General features: G+C 44.7%; 1 protein-coding gene across 5 annotated transcripts in view; it reads right to left on the reverse strand.

Moving 5' to 3' along the window:
- Positions 1 to 18,440, reverse strand: part of rhea (Talin_middle and talin-RS domain-containing protein rhea) — a 439,862-nt gene that overhangs the window by 347,675 nt on the left and 73,747 nt on the right. For 4 of the 5 annotated variants that reach the window (XM_075693866.1, XM_075693865.1, XM_075693867.1 and 1 more), the window contains 4 exons: positions 7,643 to 7,803; positions 3,152 to 3,252; positions 1,795 to 1,924; positions 353 to 441 (listed from right to left, as the gene is read on the reverse strand). In XM_075693866.1, the coding sequence (XP_075549981.1) occupies positions 353 to 441; positions 1,795 to 1,924; positions 3,152 to 3,252; positions 7,643 to 7,803 (481 nt within the window). Of the gene's footprint in view, positions 1 to 352; positions 442 to 1,794; positions 1,925 to 3,151; positions 3,253 to 7,642; positions 7,804 to 11,890; positions 11,971 to 18,440 lie in introns of those variants that run through there. The other variant, XM_075693868.1, reaches the window with a different exon arrangement.

Below are 18,440 nucleotides of genomic sequence, written 5' to 3' on the forward strand. Positions count from 1 at the left end.
GAATCATTTCGATCGGTATAGTCGTCATGGATGAACCTTGTACCAAACCATAGAGATTGCACGCCGTGAGAACGCTGTGTGCATCAGGACACCATCCACAGCCGGGCACCGAAGGTACCGATATTCGAATAATCGAATCTTCTAGAAATTGAATATTGGATATTCAATTTGTGGATCAAATTATTTGCACGATTTTTACTCCATTCGAAATTGAATATTCGAGTATGTGTTTACACCCCATCATTTTTCTCCCTTTCACAAGAGCCTGTTTTCAGTGATCAAAATCAAGCTAGCAGATGCTTGTGAATGTCAAAGTGCCAGAAAAGAGGCAAGGCAGGCACGTGCAACTCACTCGGCGCAGCGTCAGCGTTCCCGTGTTGGGCTCCTTGTTTTCGTCTGGCAAGTCACGCACCAGGGAAAACTCGTCATGGTTGGTGATGCCTGTCCCAAGGAAACGCCACTCAGTTGCCGAGACGAGTAACGTCGTTAGCACAGCCCACTTGCTTGCCTGCTCTGAGCTGTGAACCTGCTGGCCACTGCACGGGGCTCTCCACTAGTGCCCCATGCTGTGCTTCAGCTGTTGCAGCATGTTTCAGAAAAGTCAATTGGTTCAACACCTCAGGTGAACGCAGCAAGTGTGCCTGTACAACCTTGCACAGTCACTTATCACAATGCCAGTACGATGTTAAAAGCAATACTAAAAATAAACATTTTTATGGAGTCTACCACTATGGCCTGCATTTGAACTGTAATAGAGTGATCGCAATCAGCATTCTTGCCCACCTGTTTCACTCATTTGTTAAACAAGAACGCCACTGCAGAACCTGACTCAACTACTAAGACAAGAGTGCAGAGCCGTCTCTCCAGACAGCTCCGCATTCCTCAGGTAAGTCTGCTCTGCTGATATCATTTTGCATTTAGTGTGAAGCTGAAGCTTGAAACACACACCCTGGCCAAGCATATGCTTGGCCAGGCTTGTTTCACATGTGGCACAACAGCCAGAGGAGGCAGCGAGTGTTGCGAACCCACACTGCTTTCAAATAGCCTCCTTCGCTGTTGGTTCAGACCATTTGGCAATTTAGCGCCCATTTACCTGCGAGCAACTTCAACTAAAATAGTAATTGACAGAATTATGCCAATATTCCGAGTTTTGAATCTAAATCAAATACTAATTCACCAAATAATGTGATCTAATTTCTGAATACCGAAAGCTTTAATTACGAAATTATTTAAAGCGCAGCAAAGTTCTACCCACAAGCTTATTTTTTGAAGCACATGTGTCCCTGCATAAATCAAAGGAGTCTGAGCATTACTAACACATTCACGTGAAACATCAAACTTTACTCCCTTCTTAACTGTGCAAACTGTTGGGCTGCATTACATTATCTATGGTGTTGTTGTATACAGCCCATGCATGTGTCAAGGTATGTTTAAGAGGAAGCTTTAGCATGAAGCCAACTCCAATTTCTCTGTTTAAATACATGTAAACGCAGAAATGCTTTTATGAAATACCCATTCGATCAGTTTGAATGAAATCTGTTACACTTGAGGGAAGAAGTGTAATTACAGCAACTCTAAGAAGCAGAATTATAATTCAGGATATAAATGTAACAGTTACACAAGTTCGTCTTAAACAACGAATGTTTTTATTCCCTACATTTGTCATGTTTGTGCATACATCACTGTACATGACAATACATCCAGTGCAGACAGGAGAAGGTCTGATAGGGCCCCTTGCCTAGCCTCATGCAAGTGAATGAAGCGAGCAATTTATGTGGCCGTGTGCCGACTCACCAATCTTGGTGCAGATGACCACCATGAGGTTGGCAATTGGCTGACTGTCGTCCACCAACACTGTCTTCACCGAGCCATCCAGCATGCGCACACGGAGTGGCCGCAGCTTCTTGCGGTACTCCAGGGTGTCCTGCACCGGCCAAGAGTCAGTCAGGGTCTCTACCATGCCTGTGCAATGGCACAACATGGCATGTGCAGTCCGTTGAGCTCCTCAAGTATGGAAGCAGCCTTGCCCTCAAGTCTCGGCCACTACAGCAAGTCGATTCTTACAAAGTACGAGGACTGCAATCCCCCTTTTTTAATAGTTTCTGAAAAAGGAATGAGCCTTTCCCTCCGCTCCACCTGCAATAGAAGTCTCATTTCTCATGGTTTTCACCTTTTGTGTCCTTTAGCAGTGATGGTCAGACACGGTGCTTTGGCTATTCCACATAAACAAGGCATGCATGCCCACTGCACTTTCCTTTTGCCTTACATCTATCACATGCTGCAGTGCAGTTTTCACACTGTGTGGTGACCAGCAAGAACCAGACTGGTGTGCGCACCATAAGTGCTCAATGAAGATTCCACTCAACGATGGCAATCATGTCATGTCATTGGCTGACAACTCACAGTCTGCTGGCATTGTTAGTGCACATCTAAAATAGCAGCTGAATCTAGATTCAGGGTGACAAGTACTGCTGGCCGCTCCCTATACTATAGATGGACCTTCTAACTCAAGCCACTACCTTATTTGCACTTACAGACAGAACCTCCTACATGACTGTGAGATGCTGCGGTGATGTGCCACCTGCAATATCCTGTGTCTGTGGCAGTGCCACAAAAAGGAGCACAGGTCAATTGCCTTTTCAAGATTTTTATCAATTGCAGTGTCTTTACCCTGTCTTCTGCTGCTTCAGCCAGTAGTAACAAGCATGGTCTGTGTCACTTTTCTTAGCCATAGCCAGTGTTTCTCAGAGATCCAACAAGCCCACGTTAAGAGACTCCAGTGTGTGATCTGGCTGCCAAGGATCCACTGCCAAGGGTTTGTTAAGGAGCCGACAAGCTTTACATACGTGTTTCTTATTTGGCTCGTTAGCAGTGACATGTAAAAATGGCTACAGAGCAATGTGCCTGTAAGAAATTGGCAACAACCAAATTTTAGTGAACTTAAGTCAAAATGTGAGCAAAGCAGAGGAACTTCTGTTTCTAAATGCGCCTTACTTGCAGTGTGCCCCAAGAAGGGGGAGGTTTACAAGAGTTAACCCCACCCCCTTTCCCACCCCCTTTTCCACCAGGAAATGCAAGACTCATCCATCAAAGTGCCAGATCATTGGAATGCCACATTCAGTTAAGCGGTAAGATCACAAGCGAGACTTGCCCCTGATTTGAGCAGGTAGTATCCAAGGGCCTTGCCATTTTCTAGCCAGCAGCCAGACTTCTTTGGGTCATCGTCTGTCAGGAACAACCCGTACTCTTTGGCTGCAAAAGAAGGTGCCAAGCGAGTGAGATGGCAACCATGATGCTGGCTCGGTAGCTGTGGCACAGAGACAATGCCTCAGAGGAACAGCATTTACAGATTTTCACAGTTTGTATCGCCTGGAGAGCGGTGAGTGATTTATTTACATGCAATTGGAAATGTTGGCACCTACTGTGACTTCGTCTACTTCACAAACAATAAACTGTTCAATGATAAAAGGGTGGGCTGATACAAGAAAGTTTTCCGGCACCAGAGCACCTTCATGAACGTGCTTAAACAGTTCATTAATTCATTAGTTCATTAATTTTAATTATTTTCACCTTGAAGGCCCGGAGGCATTACATAAGGGAGGGCTTTAATCCTTGCGACAATGTTAAAACAAATGTACAGAGCAGGTAAAGAAACAACAATACAGAAAAACAAGCCAGGAACAATCGTGAAAAAGGGGGCATAAGGGTGGGTAGGGTCGGTAATTAAGCAATGTGTTTATTTAACATTTCACAGAATGACTTATGGTCAGTGCATGACGACGATACCTTCTGGGAGACTATTTCCAATGGGTTACTGCGTCAGAGAAGAATGAAGTATTCATGGCAGATGATCAGGTGATAATGTGTGCTAGGGGACAACTGTGGCTTAAGCAGGAGGATGTCATCATCATCATCAGCCTGTTTTATGTCCACTGCAAGACGAAGGCCTCTCCCTGCGATCTTCACTTACGCCTGTCCTGCGCCAACCGATTCCAACAAGCGCCTACAAATTTCATAATTTCATCGCTCCACCTAGTCTTCTGTCATCCTCAATTGCGTTTTCCTTCTCTTGGTACACATTCTGTAACCCTAATGGTCCAACGGTTATCTAACTTGCGCATTACATGACCTGCCCAGCTCCATTTTTTTTCTCTTGATGTCAATTAGAATATCGTCTACGCCCGTTTGCTCTCTCATCCAAACCGCTCTCTTTCCGTCTCTTAACGTTATGCCTAGCAGTCTTCGTTCCATCGCTCTTTGTGCGGTCCTTAACTTGTTCTCAAGCTTCTTTGTCAGTCTCCAAGTCTCTTCCCCATATGTCAGCACTGGTAAAATGCACTGATTGTACGCCTTCCTTTTCAATGATAATGGTAAGCTTCCAGTCAACAGCTGGCAATGTCTGCCGTATGCGATCCAACCCATTTTTATTCTTCTGTGAATTTCCTTCTCATTATCAGGGTTCCCTGTGATTAATTGACCAAGGTAAAGATACTCCTTCACAGACTCTAGAGGCTGCCTGGCGATCTTGAATTCATGTTCCCTTGCCCGGCTATTCATCATTATCTTTGTCTTCTGCATATTAATCTTCAACCCCCACTCTCACGCTCTCTCTGTTCTTTATAGGTATCTTCCTGCTTTTCATGTGTAGAACTAAGGTAGCTGTAGAACCTCTGTAGTAACTTTCCAAGGTATTTACGAAAGCGTTTTGTACTCCTTGATTACGTAATGCCAATATGACTGTTGGTATCTCTACTGAATCAAATGCCTTTTTGTAATCTATGAAAGCCATATAGAGAGGCTTATTGTACTCTGTGGATTTCTCGATTACCTGGTTAATGACATGGATGTGATCGATTGTAGAGTATCCCTTCCTGAAGCCAGCCTGTTCCCTAGGTTGAATAAAGTCCAGTGTTGCCCTTATTCTATTGGAGATTATTTTGGTAAATATTTTATATAATACTAGGAGTAAGCTAATGGGCCTATAATTTTGCAATTCTTTAACGTCTCCCTTTTTGTGGATTAGCATAATGTTTGCGTTCTTCCAGTTTTCTGAGACCCTTGCAGTCGATAGACACCTCATATGAAGAGCCGCCAGTTTTCCAAGCATTATGTCTCCTCTATCTTTGATTAAATCGACTGTTATTCCATCTTCTCCTGCCGCGTTTCCTCGTTTCATGTCTTGCAGGGCACTTCTGACCTCATTGCTAGTTATAGGAGGAGTTTCTGTATCCTGTTCATTGCTGTTTCTAATTGAGGTATCCCGACTCCTCCCGGTACTGTACAGGTCAGTATAGAATCCTTCCGCTGCTTTTACTATATCTTCGAGATCGCTGATTATATTACCCTGCTTATCTTTTACTGCATACATATTGGTTTGTCCTATGCCAAGTTTCTTCCTCACTGATTTCAGGCTGCGTCCATTTTTTATGGCTTCTTCAGTCTATCTCACGTTATAGTTTTGAATATCACTTATTTTCACCTTGTTGATCAGTTTTGACAGTTCCGCAAATTCTATCTTATCTCTTGAGTTGGACACCTTCGTTTTTTGTCGTTTCTTTATTAGGTCCTTTGTTACTTGGGAGAGCTTGCCTACTGGTTGCCTTGGTGCCTTGCTTCCCACTTCAGTTGCTGCCTCTGAAGTCAGCCTCGTTACAGTTTCATTCATTAGCTCTATGTCATCATCATCATCTCTCTGATCTAAGGCTGCATATTTGTTTGCAAGTACCAGCCTGAATTTGTCTGCTTTTACCCTTACTGCCTCAAGGTTGATCTGTTTCTTCTTGACCAATTTTGCTCTTTCTCTCTTCAAATTGAGGTGAATCCTAGCCCTCACTACCCTATGATCACTGCACTTTACCCTACCTATCGCTTCTACATCCTGCACTATGCTGGGATCAGCAGAAAGTATGAAGTCAATTTCATTTCTTGTTTCCCCATTAGGGCTTTTCCAGCTCCGCTTTCTGTTGCTAGGCTTTTTGAAGAAGGTGTTCATTATTCAAAGCTTATTCCTTTCTGCGAATTCAACCAGCATATCTCCTCTAGCGTTCCTAGAATCGACGCCGTAGTTGCCAATTGCTTGTTCCCCAGCTTGCTTTTTCCCCACTTTTGCATTGAAGTCGCCCATTACTATAGTATACTGAGTTTGCACTTTTCGCATCGCTAATTCAACATCTTCATAAGACTGACCTACTTCCTCATCATCGTGACTGGATGTGGGAGCATAGGCTTGTACTACCTTTAATCTATACCTCTTATTAAGTTTGATTACCATTACAGCTACCCTCTCATTAATGCTGCAGAATTCGTCAATGTTGCCCGCTATCTATGTCCTTATGGATTAGGAATCCTACCCCGTATTGCTTCTTATCTAGGAGACCTCTATAGCAGAGAACATGTCTTTTATTCAGCAATGTATAGGCCTCACCAGTTCTTCTAATCTCACTAACGCCGATGATATTCGAAACAATGTCTGACAATTCCTCAAAGAGTCCTGCTAAGCTAGCCTCACTCGAGAGGGTTTGGGTGTTAAATGTTGCAAAGGTTAGTTTCCATGTAGGCAAGGGTGAATTTAACAGGGAATGCCTGAAGTGTGGATGGTAATAAAAGGTGTGAAGCAAGCAGAGACGAGAGATGATCCGGCGGGAAGCAAGTAATCGTAGTTCAAGTGTACGTTTTAGTGCAATTATGCTGGTTTCACAAGAGTAATTGGAAGTTATAAACAGAGCAGCACGATTTTGTATTGCTTCTATGCCACAGGTAAGATATGACTGGGAAGGGTGCCAGATAGACGATGTATATTTTAACTGCGAACGTACAAATGTTATTTATGCTAGCTTTTTTATTTCAGGTGATGTGGTTTTCAGGTTACGTTTTAAATATGCAAGAGTATGTGAAGCATCAGAACAGATGATGTTACAACTGTGTTACAACTGTGTTTAATATAGAAAAAGAAGAGCAACAAATTGACTTATTCTGCAGTTTCTGCAATTAAGCACAAGCCAGTCTATCAATTCAAACAAATAATATGAAATAAATAAGTGAGCACAGAAGGACGTACCAAGTGTCCATACAGAGATACAATGTCACTTTCAATGAGCAGCTGCACGAGCACAGCAATATGCTTCCTATGGGTACAGGAGGAGATCTGCCCCTGCACTGCAAGAATTGTGGCTGCAGCCCAGACTTTTCACGTGTTAGGTAAAAACTGATTGGAACGAGAGCTATCTACATCAGATGCACAGAATTGAGCATAAGTGACCCTTCCGTCCAACTCAGTGATAAAAAGTGAATTTTCAAACCACATGCTAAAGATGCTATGCTGAGCATGTGTTTATTGCTATTTAATTTTTTCTTTTGCTTGTTTTATTGCTCACACGTGGCAGGGACCAATGAGATTTCCTTTGAATTAAAACTTAGTTGTAAGTACAGCATTCATCCTGTGTCCACCTTCTACTTGCACTCGCATCTTTTTCCCTATAAGGAATGATCATACCTTCACTTTCACTAAAGAAGGTTATTAAATCTATCAGAGCTGATCACTGCAATGATGCATCATCCCATGGCCCAAGTAACTTGTCCATGCTGAAAGGACGAGCCATGACCTCTGGCCCGATGAGATGAGAGGGCACGAACAAGCACTCACCGTCACCAAGAGCAGAGTCTGGAACTTTGTCGCGAATGATACGGCAGGCATCGTAGACCAATGTGCCAGGTTCAAACTGAATAGTTTTGATCACCTTGTTGTCAGGCACACTGATTTTGAGAGAGAGCATCGCCATGCCTCCGCGCCCAGCTGGCGGTTGCCTGCACAAAGAATTGAACATTTTAGCATGTCTGATATTCCAGTATACACAAGGGTATTTGCGCAATACCAGGTCATCAAACGCTGGCAGCAACATCTGGTGACGTTTCATCAAACCACTATGTTTTATAGACACATTTCTTTGTGCTGTGAGTGCTCTTGCCTAAAAAATAATGTTAAAAGGCAACATGTCCACACTTATGCCACTGCTGAAAATTTGCACCAGCAGAGAAGCAGAAAACACCTGGTTACTACAATAACTCCTGTCCATCCGTCCGTCCGTCCGGTTGAATTCGATGCCACCAACCCAGACACTCACGTTCATGCCTCCAGTAACCCAATGCTCCATAAACAGTAAGGAGCTTGCAAAGAAACCAAAACTCTCTAATAATGTCCTCAACCCACTGCATAGGGCCCCATGAGCTCAACAACTCTGACCCATCCTGGCAAACAATGCGCTTGGCACTTTTTCCGAGGTTAGTAGTTCAGCCAACTTTCTTCAGTAGGAAGTTCCCTCGCTCAAGCTGCAATTACTACCACAGTATGTTCACTAGCCCTTTGCAGGCACAATGAACACAGATGTGTGCATTAGCTGTATGATCATGCTTAAACAGGTAGGAACTGCACTTCTGAGGCAATGTGGCAAGGAGTGGAGAGGTCAGGCGACAGTGAAAGAGGAACATCACCATTTATTGCCTCTCCTCGTAAAAATAACATAGCTGTACATTTTTCCAACTAATTTTGTGAAACACGCTTTCAGCCCTCATCTCACAACAGTCGCTTAATTTGTCTATATCGGCCTCAAACATTTTCCACCCATGAATGTGCCTCAGGCACTAAGTAGCAATAAAATGGAAGTGTCTGTGGCTAACAAATGGTGCTACAGTAATGCTCTGTGTGTTTGATATGAACATTACTGATCTTGGAACAACATAAAGACAAAAGCGTAAGGCCAAATGCTTTCCCTCACTTAAATAAAGAAGAGTCGCAGTTTCGTCCAAAAAGCGAAGCATTGATTGTGATCGCTAATAGACAGCTCTACGCAGTAAGGTTAGCAGTTTTATTAGTTGTATAAAGTGCAGTAACCATTGGCTTAATAACTAAATTAACAAGCATAGTGCCATGCACGCGCAGGAAAACATCAACACGTCTCACTCAATGACCGTGGGCACTTGCTGTCGGAAACCTGGTGTGAAGAGCAGCAGCGGCAAGCGAATTCCCTTTCATGCTGCCTCGCTTCAACGCAAACCAGGCGCACAGGACCACAGGGCACACGAAGCCATCAGCTATCTCGGGTAGGCTAGCGTTCGAACTCACTGCACATTACTTCCAAGAAAAGGCTCTGCTGCAGCCGCAGCTGCAGCAGAGCCAAAGATGCGCTACCCTGCCCCCCTCCTACCCCCGCTTCCTAGCACGCGCACATCTCCCCAGTCTCCCCTTGCATGTGCGAAAAGTTGGCGCGCATGCTCTCCGCCTTCCTCCCTTGTGCGCACGAGATGTGGCCACACCAAGCCACCAACTCCCCTGGCTCATCCTCACATACGGCGTGCTGCCACAACCTTATCGCACTCAGACGTTATGCAAAACATCATGGCGATGCCAACACCAGTGGAAATTCACCTGGAGTGTCCATTTAGTTGGTACTGCAATAGAAAATCTGTCTTTAGTAGATGTGCCCCCCACTGTAGGCATTTTAGTAAACACAAACAGCTATCAGACAAAGCATGGGGTCAATCCACACGAAGCTTTGGTCTGCCAAGCGGCAACTTTGATCGATTTCACAGCAAATGTTGACCAGAGCATCTAGAACATAATCTACTAGCGCACACAGTGCTATCCCACTGTGACATCATGTAACAACATATACAAGCCGACACTTCTGCGAGCGAAGCAGATATCAAGTCACTTTGTTTTATGAAAGTACTTCTACTCACTGAACCTACAGTTATTGTATGGGATTAGAGTTGCACATCCGTTTTCCACATGCTGCTACTGCAGCCAGACAAGCGCCATCACATGGCAAAGAAGCTTACTCAACGACCCATGCTGGGCTGGTTACACCTTCGCTGAGAGCGCCAACACCTGAAATAAGCATTCACTTATGCTATACCAGTCTTACCTAGAGTTTGCAGTATTTTAGGGACATAGATTCGTCATCATTGTTGTGCCAAACTTGAATTTTTGCATCATTACCAGTTCTCACTGTTAATATTTTTTTTTATGTCTTGGTGCCTATATGATATACCTTCTATGTTCCCTGATGCAATTCACGGTCTCGAGTCTTTTTTGTTTTCTGATGCGTATTTTTGCTAATTCTGTGTATGTTTAGCATGTTTCCCTTCAATAAAACCCTCTTATATAACTATGCCTGGTCATTTCGTCACCTTCGGGGACATGAATAGAAATGTTGTTCTGTTGTGCACTGCCTCGTTTCCAGTGTAATTTGGCATATAGATGACCAACGCAAGCGTGCTCCCTGTAAATTAATTTACATTAAAGTATTTGACATTTAATTGTTGTGTTTACTTGTTCTATTCAAAATTAATGATTGTGTGACAACAGCAAGGAAGCTTAGCCCATGAAAACGTCTGTGCAATGGGCAGTTGCGACATCTATTGGCTCGTAAAAACACCACTGCTATGGACACATGTATCTCGCAGCACTTGTTATGCAGCTTAATAAAGTCAAACACTCTTTTCAAGAAGGTGAATTTCATGTGTGCAATAAAAAAGTGCTATCTGCGTTTTGTTATACTTTAGCGATGGAGAAAAGAAATTGCAGTTTTGTCTGAAATGCAAGGCATAGACAGCAATTTACCAGTATTAGACAACTAGACGAAATAAGGTCCGTAGATTTTATCGGCCCTACAATATGCAGTAAACATTCGCTTACTAATTAAATTCCCAAGCGTGGTGCATGTGCGCAAAGCAAACATGAACGGATATCACTTGGTGGCCATGAACACTGGCATGATAAAGAGCGCCCGCATTGAGGAGCGAACACTTCGTGCTGCATCTTGCTTCAACGCATCTCTGAACTACGCAACCTCCAACACAGGCACGTGCGAACACAGTGCACATGAAGCGATCAGCTGTCTCGGCACGCCCAACTTTTGCACCCGCCGAAGTTTAGATACAAGATAGGCCAAGACTGCGCTATGTGGAGCGGAAAGCTGTGCGCAGCCACGGCTGGGCTAGAAGAGGAAATGCTCGCCCACCTCCCCTTCTAGTGCATGCTTACGAGCTCGTGGGAGGGCGGCGCACATCAAGCCACCATCCTTCTTGGCTCACCATCGCGCCCATAGCATGCAGCGCATATAACGCGAAACTAAGTCATGCCATCGTCGTCGAAGTTTAGTCTTCGCCTGTCTACTTGATAACCTTTGCAAAAATCTCAAGCGATGCTTAATAGCCAGTTGCCCATAAAATTATTTGTATTAAAGGAATCCTGAAACAATTTTGTACAAACATACTGAGTCATTAGGGCAGATCCTTCTGATCATTAATAGATGCATCTAAGTGCTCCGCATAAAGCGTGTAATTTATTATAACATTTTAAAAATGTACATCGCTACCGATCATAGCACACCACTCAGCTAAGTTTTCAGCCGCCCCTGCCCAGGTGATGCGAAGTGACCATATGATGGCAGTAGGGTAAGCTATCCGATTGGCTGCCGAGGGTGTGTCATCGATAATTTTTCCACCTTTATGGCGAACAAATGTTGTTCATAGTAGTTGGAATGTTAGTTAATTTGTTTCTATAAGAAAGAAGTAACAGAAAGAAAATGCAAAAGGAAAATTTATCACTACACTCTTAAAAAAGTTTATGCCCTTTGGGTCGTACCTTGTCCCACAACAATAATCGTCATCTGTCTTGCCCGCATTTCCTTTCTTTAACACTGCGAGTCCGGTACTTCCAAGTCACGAACGGCATGTGGGTGATCAGGATGACACAGCATTCTCGAAAGCAAAGTAGCGAGTGCCGAGTTTTCAAGAAAGGAAATGCAAGCAAGGCAGATAAGGCACTCTTTGGGACGAGGTAAGCCCCAAAAGGTGTAAACTTTTCTAAGAATGTACACTCAAGACTTACTTTGTACGCTGACGAGATCAATGTATTTTTCTCCGGGCTAGATATGTTGATGTCCTTAAGTCGCAGGCCAATCTGTGGTTAGAAAATCTAGCTGGCAGAAGGGCAAATAGGTTAAATTTAAACACTAAAGCAGCAAAGTATACAGTATTTAGACACCATTATAAGATACATACAAGTGAAAAGTTTATTAGCTTTCAGGGACAGCCTATTGACCGTGTTACATCACACAATTTCTTCGGTGTCTTCTTCCACAAAAATTTAGACTGGTCTGTTCACATCTACTTAAGAAAAAACATCTCCTGAGCAGTTGGCATATTCTACACATTACGTCACTTATCAATAACCAGCATGGCTAAAAAGACAAACTTACTACACAATACATTCGCACCTTCACTACTGCCTTCTTATATGGGGGACAACGACAAAAATGAACTTCAGCTATTTATATTCGTTACAAAAAAAGAGCTCTGCGTTTAACTGAACTGCTGCCCTTTAGATCACATACAGTGTCACTTTTCAAAAAAGATGGACTGTTAATAATAAATAATATACTATATAAAAAATGTGCTGTGGTTGTACACCATGAAGTTAAATCTAACCCAAATGAACTTCTTAAAAACTTTATTGAGAAAGATCACAGCCACAATTGACGACACATGATCTCCCAAGAAAGATACGCTTCATACAAACTACGGTTTAGTTTAGTTTGGAAGGTCCTAAATGACTCTGCCTTTCACCCGTACCACCTTAACCTGCACCAATGCTTGCAAGACAATGACCTGCAGAATCGCCTAGATTTCTCGAATTGGGTTCTCACAAAAGCCAATGAGTCCCTATACTTTTTGAGCAACATCATGTGCACAGACGAAGCCAATTTTTGCAGAAACAGGCAGGTAAATTTGCATAATTCACACTACTGGAGTTACTCCAATTCACACTGGGTGAAGTGCACTCGGCACCAGTACCAGTGGTCATTCAATACGGGGTTTGGAATTTACGCCGGTGCTATAATCGGTCAACATATTTCTCGTTCATACGCTGACTAGACACTGTTATGTTACATGGATGAAGTCCTTGAAGGAGTGGTGGATGAGTTTCAGGGGCATAGCCCGGGGTGGGGGCTCATGGGGCTTCAGCCCTACCCAAAACTTTTTCATGTTGTCATGCACAGTCGACCAAGACATCCCCCAGGGCCGGAAATTATTATGAATTTTGTCTAGAATGTCTTTTTCACGCTCGAAAAGATGTTTCAGCATGGACCTTGCGAACTCAAGCTGGATTTCATGGCAACGCCCACGCACCTGGAGTCACATAACGCAAGGAGATGCATCCGAGCACAAAATTTCAAGGGCATTTTGATGGCAAGTTGGCTTGTCGTGGCATCTCACGGAGGCTGTGGAATCTACGGAGCGCATGGATTTCAATTCTGAAACTTTATGGATATAAAGTTCTCATAAACACTTTATGCGAAAGGTGCATTGACATTTCAAAAGTCGTGCTTTAGGTATTTAATTCCAGAACTTTGTGGGTTTAATGTTCTTATAAACGTTTGACGTCAAAGATGCAGTGACCTATCTAAAGTCATACATTGGACCATACAGCGAGACAACCCAAATCAATACACTATCAGACAAATTGACAAAGCATGCAGTGATGTCTGATGAGACGAAGCATCGTGGTGGTTCATTTGTGCCGTCATGTCAGAGAAAAGAAGATCAACATTTTTTTTCGCCTATGCCAAAGCATCCATGTCGAGACACTGAAGCCTTTGCCGGTTTCAGTGTCACCACCATCACTGTGGGGACTCTACCGATTGCAACGCTTTCGCTTGAGGGCATCACCTTCACTTCGATGTTATTGTAAGCTCTTGAGAAAGTCTTGCCTTGCTGGTGTAGGATACCGAGCAGTATTTATTTATTTTTATTTATATGAATACCTTTAGGGCCCATAGGGCATTACAGAAGGGAATGGTAACAATAAGTATTAAAAAAAACACAAAGCAAGTATTAAGTAACATATTCAAGCGCATTTTTAAAGTCACTGGGGTCTGTAATAGATACAGTGGAGGTGGGCAAGTGGTTCCAATCATTACAAGTTTGAGGAACGAAAGAATGAAAGTGTTGGTAGCGTGACAATGAGGAACAAACCCTCTATAATGATGCTCAATACGAGATTATATTGTAGCGGACTGTTAAGGGAGTCCACATACAACCATTTATTGTGAGCTAACTTGTGCCCTGGGGGTAAATAAAAAGCACTGCCGCGTTCTAAACAGGAGATCTGGAAGGCCTTCTTCCTCTCTCTCGAGCGTCGCGTCACCACATCTTCCTCTTGCAGAAGCTGACAACGGCCATCTGCGATGCGAGTGTGTGCGGCGAAAACACGTGCCATTATTTCGTCTTTTCCTCCAATACACCGTTGTCCTCTTGAGGGGTGCGCACGAACCTGCGCGCATTCTTTAAATATGTTTCTGCCTTGTATCATTATCCCCCCTCCAAAAAGTATTGTCCCGATGCGTAAAGCGACTAAATTGTTCACAAGCTGTTGTCTCTACCAAAGTGGTATATGGCACAGAATAGATGTTTGGTCGAATATTCACTGCCTGTTATAATATGGCTTCAGTCTGACCACATGTGCAGTTTCTGTGCGACGCCGGCATCGTGATGAGCTCACTTGACCTTCTGGCGTAACTTCGTAGTTCAGGGGACTGATGCGGCGAAGTACTGTGTAAGGGCCGAAATAACTGCGCAAAAGCTTTTCGGACAGGCCGCGTGTCCGCACGGGAGTCCACACCCATACTCTGTCGCCTGGTGCATAATCGACTTCCCTTCGCTGCAGGTTGTATCGGTCCGCATCGGTGCGCTGCCTTTGTTGAATGTGATGTTGCGCCAGCTGACGTGCTTCTTCGGCCCTCTGCGTAAAGTCACTGATGTCAGGGTTCTGTACTATCGCTGACAGGCAGCATTGCATCCAAGGGTGTGGTAACTGTTCGTCCAAAAACAAGTTGGAATGGCGTTACTTGAGTGGTCTCTTGCAATGCGGTATTGTAGGCGAATGTCGCATATGGTAGGATCTCGTCCCATGTACGGTGCTCTAAGTCTACGTATCAGTCAGCGTCCTGTTCAATCGCTCGGTTAGCCCATTTGTTTGAGGGTGATAGGCAGTTGTTTTCCTGTGGCTGGTATGAGTCAGTTTCTTGATGGATTGAGTCAAATCGGCTGTGAACGAAGTTCCTCGGTCCGTGATGATAATTGCAGAGGCACCATGTCGTAATACTATCTTGGTGACAAAGAATTCAGCCACTTCAACGGCCGTTGCACTGATTAGAGAGGATGTCTCGGCACATCGGGTTAGGTAATCCGTCGCTACTACAATCCATCGTTTCCCTGATGGCGATGTCGGAAAGGGACCAAGCAAGTTCATTCCTACTTGTTCGAATGGGGCTCCTGGGGGTTCTATTGGTTGAAGGAGGCCTGCAGGTTTTAATGGAGGCGTTTTGCGTCTGGCAATCCCGACATGTTCGCACATAATGCTGTACTGAATCCAATAGCTTTGGCCAGTGGTACTTAGCATGAATTCAGGCAAACATTCTGCTCACTCCGAGATGTCCTGCCGATGGGTCATCGTGACAGGCTTCCAAGATTTCGGATCGCAAAGCTGAAGGAACAATGAGTAGAAATTTCTCTGTGCTGTGCTCAAAATTTCTTTTGTACAGGACGCCATTTTTTCATCACATACGATGACAATCCCCGGGAGAAAACTCGCGGAACATGGACGGGGTGTCCCGCGAGGTGCCTGATGAGTAGAAGCAACTCGGCGTCAGACTGCTGGTGTTTGGCCATCTCAGATGTGGTTACGGCTCCAAGAAATGGAAATTCGTGTCCATCTTTCACAGGAGCAGATTCGACCGACGCACGTGATAAACAATCAGCATCACTGTGCTTGCGACCTGACTTGTACACGACTGATATGTCGTATTCCTGCAGCCTCAGACTCCATCTAGCAAGTCGTCCAGAAGGATCTTTCAGGTTTGCAAGCCAGCACAATGAGTGATGGTTGCTGATTGCTCGGAACGGTCTACCGTATAAGTATGGTCGAAATTTTCCTATGGTCCATATTACTGCCAGGCATTCTTTTTCTGTGGCTGAATAGTTGGTTTCAGGCCTTGAAAGAGTGCGGCTAGCGTATGCAATCACTCTTTCCTCTCCGTTTTGCCACTGAACGAGGATGGCACAGAGTCCTAAATTGCTGGCGTCTGTGTGGATGTCTGTTTCTGCTTCATCATCAAAGTGCGCAAGGACCGGGTGGTTTTGAAGTCGCCGTCGCAGCTTATTAAATGCATCTTCTTGTTCTCTGTGCCATACGAAAGGCATATCTTCTTTCGTTAATCACGTTAATGGCTCGGCAATCTTTGAAGAATTTTTGACGGAACGCCTGTAGTAGGCGCAAAGTCCTAGGAGTCGCCTAACAGCCTTTTTGTCTGTTGGTCTAGGAAACTTTTCTACTGCTGCGGTCTTCTCAGGGTCAGGACGGTTGCCTTCAGAGCTGATCACATGGCCAAGGAAAAGGAGCTCATGGAAGCCGAGGTGACATTTTTGTGGCTTTATCGTCAGCCCTGCTGAACTAATAGCTTTGAGCACAGTCCTTAGTCGTTCCACATGCTGAGCAAAGGTGGTAGGAAAAATCACGACATCGTCAAGATAAACCAGACAGGACTGCCACTTTAACCCAGAGAGCACAGTGTATATCATCCACTGAAAGGTGGCAGGTGCGGAACAGAGGCCGAATGGAATTACCTTGAATGCGTATAGTCCATCTGGTGTGACGAATGCTGTCTTTTCACGATCCCATTTGTCCACTTCTATTTGCCAGTATCCGCTTTTGAGGTCGAGAGAGGAAAAGAATTTCACATCCCGTAGTCTATCGAGGGTGTCATCGATCCTCGGAAGGGGACAGACATCCTGCTTTGTGACGACGTTTAGCTTCCGATAATCAACGCAGAAGCGCAAGGTCTGATCGTTTTTCTTTACCAACACCACAGGCGAAGCCCACGGGCTGGTCGATGGTTGAATTACGTCGTCTCTAAGCATTTCTTCGACTTGTTTGCTGATGATCTCTCTCTCCTTCGGTGACATTCAGTAGGGATGCTGGCAAATAGGCCTCACAGCTTCGTCGACAATGATACGGTGTTTGGCGATGGATGTCTCTGGACTTTCGATGTCATTGAGAAACACGAGGTGAATTCTCATACAAGGTTCTCTATTTCCTGCTTCTGGCTCGGTGATAGTGCTGCTTCGATGTTGACGGATGCGAGTATGGAGTCTACGTTGTCAGACTCCAGTAGTGCAGCATCGGAAGGGCTCAAATCCGTAATCTGTTCATAATCGTTAAGGCGGGCAATGACGGTTTCCTTCGCAACATGCTGGACTTCATTTCCAAAATTAGTCAGGAAGACATTTGAACACCCGTCACGCAGCCGAACAAGACCCCTTGCCATACAGATCCCTTTTTCGAGTAAGAGCCCAGTGTTACTGTCTGCTATTTCTTCATAGTCACTGAATACGGTGCTTCTTACGGTGACAGCTATGCTGGATCTTAGGGGTATCGTGATGTCGTTGTCTATAATCTGAAGTGCATTGAATTGTTCTTCTCACTCGAACGTCGCAATGGCGTGCTTCGTTGATAACGACACACAGGATTCCTGCAAGTTGATAACTGCACCGTTCGCCTGCAAAAAGTCCATTCCCATAATTAAATCTCTTGAGCATTCTGATAGGACAATGAAACTGGCGACGTATGTAAAGCCGCGTATTCCAATTCTAGAAGTGGACCTGCCTACCAGATTGATCAGGTGTCCACCGGCGGTTCGAATTTGCGGTCCTCTCCAAGGAGTCAGCACTTTTTTCAGTCTTCTGGCAAGTACTTTACTCATAACAGAATGGTCTGTGCCTGTGCCTACTAAAGCAGTAATTTCGCAGCCGTCTATAAACAAACATAAATCGGAAGTTACGTCACTCTTTTCGCAACTGCTCTCGCGTCCGTCGTTATATTTCAGAATCAGCGCTGGAGGCTCCGTTCTTGCGCCGACAGCAGCCTCACCTCCACAGGTCGCCGGTTAGTAGTTTTCCCGACGTGGGCTTTGGGGGTGTCGCCTTGGGGAGCTTGAGAATGGATGCGGGCTCGGTGATCGTTACCTCAGCGGCACTGTTGACCGAGGTTGGTGTTGCTGTGAAGTCTGAGAGCTTTGGTGCGTTGACAAATACTCCTGGATCTCGAAAGGGCGTTCACCGTTTCTTGGGCAAGGAGCATTTATGAAAAACCCCCGAAGTCCCGCTCTGCGGTATTCGCACATCCTGTAGAGATGACCAGCTTCGCCGCAGTGGTAGCACAGCGGGATTCTATCAGGAGTGCGCCATATGTCAGCCTTCCGGAATCTCGTCTCCGGCAGAGACGGCAAGAACTGAGGTTTGGGTACATGCGCAGTTGCCGCGCCGAAAGTACGTCCTGGAGATCCTCTGAGTACCTCGGCGTACGATACCGTCGGCCGTAC

This window comes from Dermacentor variabilis, chromosome 5 (assembly GCF_050947875.1).
Source record: "Dermacentor variabilis isolate Ectoservices chromosome 5, ASM5094787v1, whole genome shotgun sequence".
NCBI lineage: Eukaryota > Metazoa > Arthropoda > Arachnida > Ixodida > Ixodidae > Dermacentor > Dermacentor variabilis.